Source organism: Opisthocomus hoazin, chromosome 2 (assembly GCF_030867145.1).
Source record: "Opisthocomus hoazin isolate bOpiHoa1 chromosome 2, bOpiHoa1.hap1, whole genome shotgun sequence".
Lineage (NCBI taxonomy): Eukaryota > Metazoa > Chordata > Aves > Opisthocomiformes > Opisthocomidae > Opisthocomus > Opisthocomus hoazin.
The window spans coordinates 113,468,471-113,476,046 of record NC_134415.1 but is presented as its reverse complement, the minus strand read 5'-3'; the positions used below and the strand labels follow the sequence as shown (position 1 = coordinate 113,476,046).

Sequence of the window (7,576 nt, the reverse complement as noted above, 5' to 3'; positions counted from 1 at the left end):
GCACGGAGCCCCTGGCACAAGGACAGAGATTGGGGGCCGGGGTGGGGCCGGACTCACACAACAACAAGGGCTGCAACGCCTTCGTCTTGAGCACAACGAGCGTCTCCTCCAGCGGGGACCGGGCTCGCTGCAAAGCCCTGCAAAGCCTCAGGACACTCACGCCCTTCATTGCGTCCCACCGTGCTCAGCTCCAATGAGCTTCTGCCTCACCGCAGCAGCAAAATCAGAGAATCGTAGAATCATTGAGGTTGGAAAAGACCTCCAAGATCACCAAGTCCAACCATCAAAGCATCACCACTGTGCCTACTAAACCACGTCCTCAAGTGCCACGTCTACACGTTTTCTGAACACCTCGGGGTATGGTGACTTCACCACTTCCCTGGGCATCCTGTTCCAATGCTGTACAACTCTTCAGTAAAAAGATTTTTCCCGAGGAGATGATGGTGCAGCCACCACTGTGGCTCCCATCACGTGGCCCCTGGCCCCACCCCGGCACCCCAATTCCTCCACTCTTCCCCAAGACTTTTTAACCATTTTTTATGCTGTGCCTTCTGGCATCCATACCCAGGAGCCACAGCCGTGTGTCTGAGTGATGTGGAACAATGCAGGAGTTCTCAGGTGTGAAACAGGGCACGTTGCACCTGAAACAAGCTGCTGCTGAGACTGTATCAAAGAGCCTCCAAGGCTGTGTTCCCAGTTCCTGCTCTGGCCCAGCCTTCCACCGGCTTCCTCAGCATGGGCAGTTTCCACCCAGTGTAGCTGGTCTCCGGCTAGCTGATGCTGCCTGCGAGCTGCCTCCTCTCCCTGCAGATCAGCTCAGCCGAAGGTGTTTCTGCAGCAGCAGCAGCACCCACTGTCCTGCAGTAGCGTGTACTCGCTTGGAGCGTTCTTTCAGACGATGCGTCAGAAGCTGAACTTTAAGTACTCGAAGTGGCAGGTTTCCAGCTGCTGAAAGGGAGAAATCGCCTTCTGCAGAGGTGCAGGTTCTCCTGCACTTACTTATTCTGAAAACTCAGACGTTTTGGGCAATGATGAGCTGAGACGAACCTAACCCTTGCAGCTGTTTGCAGTGCTCCTGGTTCTCGCCCCCGAGCTGATGGAAGCTGAAGCTGGGCACCACAAAGTCACGAAAACACCGCGGGCTTGTAAAACTCCCTTTTACTTCCAGAATCATTCGAGTCCGTTGCTCTTGTCGCGGCGCTGAGTAAGAGCGTAATGGGGTTCAGTCACCCGTATGCCCCGACAGCTCGGTGCCACGTGGGCGCTGCAGCACCGCAAACCAGTCTGGCTTACGGCTCGCTCGCCTCCTTGGGCCAGTCCGAAGCAGCGGAGCGCACCCGCGCTGCTTTGTTTTTGGAGACCACCGGGTCACACGGGAGCGCGTGGGAACGTCACCCTATTTTTAATTTTTTTATTTTTTTTTTGGCTGTGGAGACCGGATCCCGAGGACGGGACCTGGATTTTCACTTTCGCTTCCAGCCCGCCGGCGCCGGGAGCCATCCCCCGCGGGGACAAAGCTCGCCTTCGCAGGGCGAGGCAGCCAGCCCTCCTCCGCGGAGCAGCCCTGGCCTGCCGGGCCCTCCCCCGGCCGCCGCGGCCGGTTTCGTTTCCCCGTCCCCGTCCGCGGCCGCCATGCTGCGGCGCTGCGCCCCGGGGCCGCCGGGCCCCCCGTCGCCCCTCCGCCGCGCCCTGCCGCCCGCCGCGCCCGCCGTCCGCCGCCGCCTGCAGGAGGTGAGCGCCGGGCGGGGACGGGGGGCCGCGGCCTGGCTCGGGGCGGGCCGGCGGGGGGACGCCGGGGGGAACGCGGGGCGGGCCGGCGGTGCGAGCGGCCGCGTCTGCCGTTGCAGTGCGCAGCGCGGATGCCGGAGGCCGGGGCGGTGCTGGCCCTGCTGCAGAGGTGTCCCGAGCGGCAGGCGAAAGGCGCGTTCCCCGTCGTGGCGTTCGAGGGGCTGGATGCCACAGGTGAGAGCGGTGCGCGGCGGGAGGGCCGCGGGCTGAGCGGTTGCTGGGAGAAGCAGCCGCGACGGCCTTCGGTCTTCTGGCTTAACAATTAAAAAAAAAAAAAAAAAACCACAATCCTGGAAACCCGTGACAGGTTTGAAAGAGTTAGTCGTTAGTCGTTGTAAACAGCAGTCTGTCTCCTCTGACTTGTAAAAGATCAAACAGTCTGCGCTAATTTTCACTCGGTGGATGGATTCCTCACCTATGTAAATGAAAGAATTCAAAGGGTGGAGTACTGGAAATTGAATTTCTCGTGCAGGTGGTGAAACGTGCTTTTAGTGGAGAGCTTTCAAATAAGTGAACTAAGGTAGTGGTAGCCTGCGAAACTGGCAGTGGTTTGCCTTGGAGAGAAATATTGGGTGCGTCTGAATAACTTTGTTTTCTGTGTTTTCAGTTGAGGAGAACTGAAAATGCCCTCTAAAACAGAAAGTCTTGGGTGACAGCATTGCAGCATCCACGTGAACTGTGACCTGGAAAAGTCTTGTAAATGGATGTACAGAGAAATTGCCGTTTAATGCATTTAATGCGTTTAAAGGAGTGAAGGCGGAAAGCTGGCAGGAGGGAGGGGAGGAGGCCCTGGGAGCAGGAAGAGCCGTAAGAATTCCGGGAACCAGACTCGTAATCATTTTCCACTGAAAACCTTACCACAAGATACTCAGGTTATGCAGTCAGCTGTCAGAGCGTGCTCCAAGTGAACAGATAGGAGCATTTTTCAGTTTTTAAAACTCAGTTGTATCTGATATGTAATATAACACGTTTCCTTCTGTGAACAAAATGCAGGCAAAACCACAGTAACCCAGGCTGTTAAGGACACCCTGAACGGCGTTCTGCTAAGGTCTCCACCAGCTTGCATCAGCCAGTGGAGGGCAATATTTGATGACGAGCCAGCACCCATTAAAAGAGCATTTTATGCTGCGGGTAACTACATTCTTGCTTCAGAAATAGCGAAAGCATCCACTCAGGCACCTGTGATCGTAGACAGGTTTGTATATTTAACAAGTGGCACATCAGTGCTTTCATACAGTTGCTCAGTGTTACAAGCAGAAGTTTGTATAGTTGATATATGATGATAGAGTTTCTTCTTTTTTCTTTTTTTTTTCTTTTTTGGAAGTGTTACTTTGCAGGTACTGAGATAAATATGGAATCTTCTGAAGAGTCAGACTTATGATAACAGTAAGGTGGGAGACTTCCATCAGTGTCATAACTGGCTTTACCACACGTGAAAACTGTTATATCTTTGGTTAGGAATAGTGGAGGCATGGGCTGTGCAACCTGAGTCAAAGCACGGCTCTGCAACAGACCTGAGGAGGGTGAGGGCTGATGATCGTGGCTATCTCTGAGAAGGGTCTGCGGTAAGGGGTGGATTAGAATGACTGAGTTTTAGGTAGACTTACTCTTTGAGGATGTAAAACCAGAAATACGCTTCCTATTTTTTTGGTTTGTTTATGTCATTTCTTGTTTTTGCTGATGGCGTAGGCAGCTTTCAGTGTTATTCTTAATAAAGAAAGTCTAGATGCACTTTGAAACCCCTGGCTTGTTTCAGGAGATGTACTATAACCTCCTGCCACAGCACATGTACACAGAAGTTGCTTGCATATGTGTGAGTGCCATTTTTAACCAGCCTCAAAACCACTGAAATATAAACAATGCAGTGCCTGATAGTGGTGGGAAAGTTAAATGCAAGTGAAATGCATAACCGTTAATAAAGTCTGTCTTCGTTCACGTGCGGTTGAAGACTGCATGATGTCTGCCAGATCTGTTGCATGAAGTAGAATGGGAATAACGAAAAAGGGACTCTTGAGTACTGGATTTTGACGTATAATGTAACTGGTCTTTTGACTTCTCATTATATGAGAAGACTGTCTTTTGATAGGAGTATCTGCAACACTGCTTGCCTAATGTGTAGCTTCTGCCATATGTTTTCATTAATAATTCACAGTAATTTTGACTATTGTATTGGATATTACCACTCTGTTAAGAAAAAATGGATGTCACAGAATTGTTCTTTACAGTTCCCTTCAAAATCACAGTGTCACCTATGTAGTCGTTATCGCGCTTGTTGTTATATTGACACCTGCCTCCTATATGACTGAAGAATTGCCATCCTCTTTAAAATTTCTCTCTCTGTTCTGTATTTTCCTGACAGGTACTGGCACAGCACAGCTGCCTACACAATTGCCACTGAAGTAAGTGGGAAAGTGCAGGGTCTTCCGCCAGTTCACGATGAGGTGTACCAGTGGCCTGAGGATCTGCTTAAACCTGATCTTGTTCTTCTCCTGACTGTTGACCCTGAGGAGCGAATCCGGAGACTTCAGTGTCGGGGGCTGGAGAAAACCAAGGAGGAAGCTGAGCTGGAAGCCAACTGCTTGTTCCGCCAAAGGTACACTTCAAAGAGGAATAAGAGGATGTGGGCAACCTTGGCTCCTTGTGGGATCAGTAGCAAAATGTCCTGAGGATTCATAAGGAGGGTAAATGTTGTTGCTTCTGATTGGAAGTGTTTGAAGGCTGTGGGTGAAAAACTTCATTCTCCTGCAAAGGAGCTTTGAGTTAAAATACTTGTATTTTGCTACTTACTGCTTTTATTGTAGCACCTTTCTTACTGAAGTCATGAAGGAAAGAGACCTAAAAGTTCCAGAACTAGGAAGCAAGAAGTTGAAACCCGTAGATTCTCCAGAAAAGTCTGGAAATGAGTTCCAGATTAAGAGAACAAAATTTAGATCTCATCTTGTAGATGTCTTTAGCTATGCTGTGTCTCAGGTCCCAATATAGTCAATGCATTCAGTGGAGCCTTTGAAGTGATTCAGCTCACCACCCACTGGGAGCCCAGTGATCTAAGCATAAGTACCTAGAGCCGTTTGATGTGATCTGAGACATCTGCGTGAGGCTGGCAGATGTGATGCAGAACCTGTGGGCCCTTTCTGGGCCAGCAACTGGAAGCTGAATGAGGTAGTTCAAGACATCTCAAGCAGAACTAGATAATTAGGCAACTGAATTGCACCCTAGGTATCCTACTTCAGGGTGCCGTGAATTGCTGTCTAGGCTCCACCAAATTTATAGATTAGATCATTATCTGCAGTGGAAACTTAAATACCTAGTGCTCGTGTAGATGCGTCAGTAAAGACACCTGAATGTCGATGTCCGTATCTACAAATAGCAAAGCTGAAATCTGTCTCTAGGGTTTTAACATTTCTGTGCTAAGCTGTAAAGAAATAAATACTTTAATGCCATGCCACGTGAGTATAGACAGAGCCCTGGGAATCGACGTCAAGAAAGCTACGGACTTTGAGTTTGCATTGTGGTACGTACTAATGGTTTATTGCTCTTTGCGGCAGATTTCATTCTGAAGTGCTAACGCTTTCTTCTGAGGCTGATGACTAATGCTGTTTCATATCCCTGCAATTTGTAGTTTTCATTTCTCTTGTTTTGTTTTTAAATAGAGTTGAAGAGTCATACAGAAGGATGGTAAATCCTGCGTGCCAAGAGGTTGATGCCAGCCCCTCCAAGGAAGAGGTTCTCAAGACAGTGCTACAGCTAATTAAGAAACACTGTGCTTTGTGAAAGCAACTTCTGTGTAATAGCACTTAAAAGATACTTTTTATTGCTCCTCTGGTTTTGGTACCTGAAAATGCACTGTGATATGTTTTGTTCCACAGGAGAATCTTCTCTTTCTTCTCTTGAAAGTAATCTGTGCAGGTTATATGTTTCACCCTTGCCTACTGTACTTTTTGGTATTAGAAAAAATACTACTAATTTGTTATTCAGCATTCTTAGTAAAGCCACAAACATGCTATGGTCACGTATGAAGTACCTCAAAGTACTCTCTGACACTGTGACATTTGAAGACACTATCATGTTGCATCTTCATCACCAGGAGAGCGTGTTCCCGCATCTGTTGTGTACCAGAATTCACTGGACTACAGCAGGAGCATTAGGTGCCCAATTTGAGGCTGAAATGTCATCCACCACTAAAACAATAAAATGATCATAACATTGAGGAACAGAGAATCCAGTGGCCCCGTGTTGTTTACTGGAATAGATTATGAGCAGCTGCCTCTGTGATGGGCATCCTGCAAATAATGTGTCATAAATCATAGAATCATAGAATGGTTTGGGTTGGAAGGGACATTATAGATCATGTAGTTCCAGCCTCCCTGCCACGGGCAGGAACACCCTCCACTAGACCAGGTTGCTCAAAGCCCAGTTCAACCTGGCCTTGAACACTTCCAGGGAGGGGGCAGCCACAGCTTCTCTGGGCAACCTATTCCAATGCCTCACTGCCCTCGTTGTAAAGAATTTCTTCCTTATGTCTAACCTAAATGTACCCTCTTCTAAAGCCATTACCCCTTGTCCTATCCCTATATGCCCTTGTAAAAAGTTGCTCTCCAGCTTTCTTTCTTGTAGGCCTCCTTCAGGTACTGAAAGGCTGCTATATGGTCTCCCCAGAGCCTTCTCTTCTGCAGGCTGAACTACCCCAACTGTCTCAGCTTTACCTCACAGAAGAGGTGTTCCAGCCTTCTGATCACTTTTGTGGCCCTCCCCTGTACCATCTCCAACAGGTCCATGTCTTTCCTGCACTGAGAGCTCCAGAGCTGGACACAGGACTTCAGGTGGGCACTCATCAGAGCGGAGTAGAGGGGCAGAATCACCTCCCTCGACCTGCTGCCGCGCTGCTTTTGATGCAGCCCAGGATGTGGTTGGCCTTCTGGGCTGCAAGTGCACGTTGTTGGCTCATGTCCAGCTTTTCATCCACCAGCACCCCCAAGACCTTCTCCTCAGGGCTGCTCTCAATCCATTCTCCACCCAGCCTGTATATGTGCTTGGGATTGCCCTGACCCGCTGCAGGACCTTGCATCTGGCCTTCTTGAACTTCATGAGGTTCACACAGGCCCACCTCTGAAGCCTGTCCAGGTCCCTCTGGATGGCATCCCTTCCCTCCAGCGTGTCGACCGCATCACACAGCTTGGTGTCATCGGCAAAGTTGCTGAGGGTGCACTCAATCCTATTGTCCATGTCACCGGCAAAGATGTTAAGCAGCGCTGGTCCCAATACCGACCCCTCAGGAACACCACTTTTAACTGGTCTCCACTTGGACATTGAGCCATTGACCACAACTCCTTGAGTGTGACTATCCAGCCAATTCCTTATTCACCGAAGGGTCTATCCATCAAGTCTATGTCTCTCCAATTTAGAGACAAGGTTGATGTGTGAGACAGTGTCAAATGCTTTGCATAAGTCCAGGTAGATGACATAAGTTGCTTTTCCCTTATCCGCCAGTGGTGTAACCCCATAGTAGAAGGCCACCAAATTTGTCAGGCACTATTTGCCCTTAATGAAGTCATGTTGGCTTTCACCAATCACCTCCATGTGCCTTAGCATAGTTTCCAGGAGACCCTGCTTCATGATCTGGCTGGGCACAGAGGTGAGACTGACTGGCCTGTAGTTCCCTGGGTCTTCCTTTTTACCCTTTTTATAAATGGGGGTAAGGTTTCCCCTTTCGCAGTCGGTTGGAACTTTGCCAGACTGCCATGACTTCTCAAATAGTCTGGGTAGTGGCTTAGCAGCTTCATCCACCAGT

General features: G+C 49.3%; 1 protein-coding gene across 1 annotated transcript; it reads left to right on the top strand.

Moving 5' to 3' along the window:
- Positions 1-1,215: 1,215 nt before the first annotated feature.
- On the top strand, positions 1,216-6,006 carry CMPK2 (cytidine/uridine monophosphate kinase 2). Its single transcript, XM_075445055.1, has 5 exons — positions 1,216-1,731; positions 1,848-1,962; positions 2,782-2,983; positions 4,148-4,381; positions 5,439-6,006. Exons 1-5 carry the CDS (start codon positions 1,216-1,218, stop codon positions 5,557-5,559), a joined length of 1,188 nt encoding a protein of 395 aa, XP_075301170.1. The 3' UTR covers positions 5,560-6,006.
- The last annotated feature ends 1,570 nt before the right edge of the window (positions 6,007-7,576 follow it).

Excerpts from the sequence above, each read along its gene's own strand:
- CMPK2 (XM_075445055.1), top strand. The coding sequence starts at position 1,216 with ATGGGGTTCAGTCACCCGTATGCCCCGACAGCTCGGTGCCACGTGGGC. Across the intron at positions 1,732-1,847 it reads TCCGCCGCCGCCTGCAGGAG|TGCGCAGCGCGGATGCCGGA; the intron begins GTGAGCGCCGGG and ends CTGCCGTTGCAG. Across the intron at positions 1,963-2,781 it reads CGAGGGGCTGGATGCCACAG|GCAAAACCACAGTAACCCAG; the intron begins GTGAGAGCGGTG and ends AACAAAATGCAG.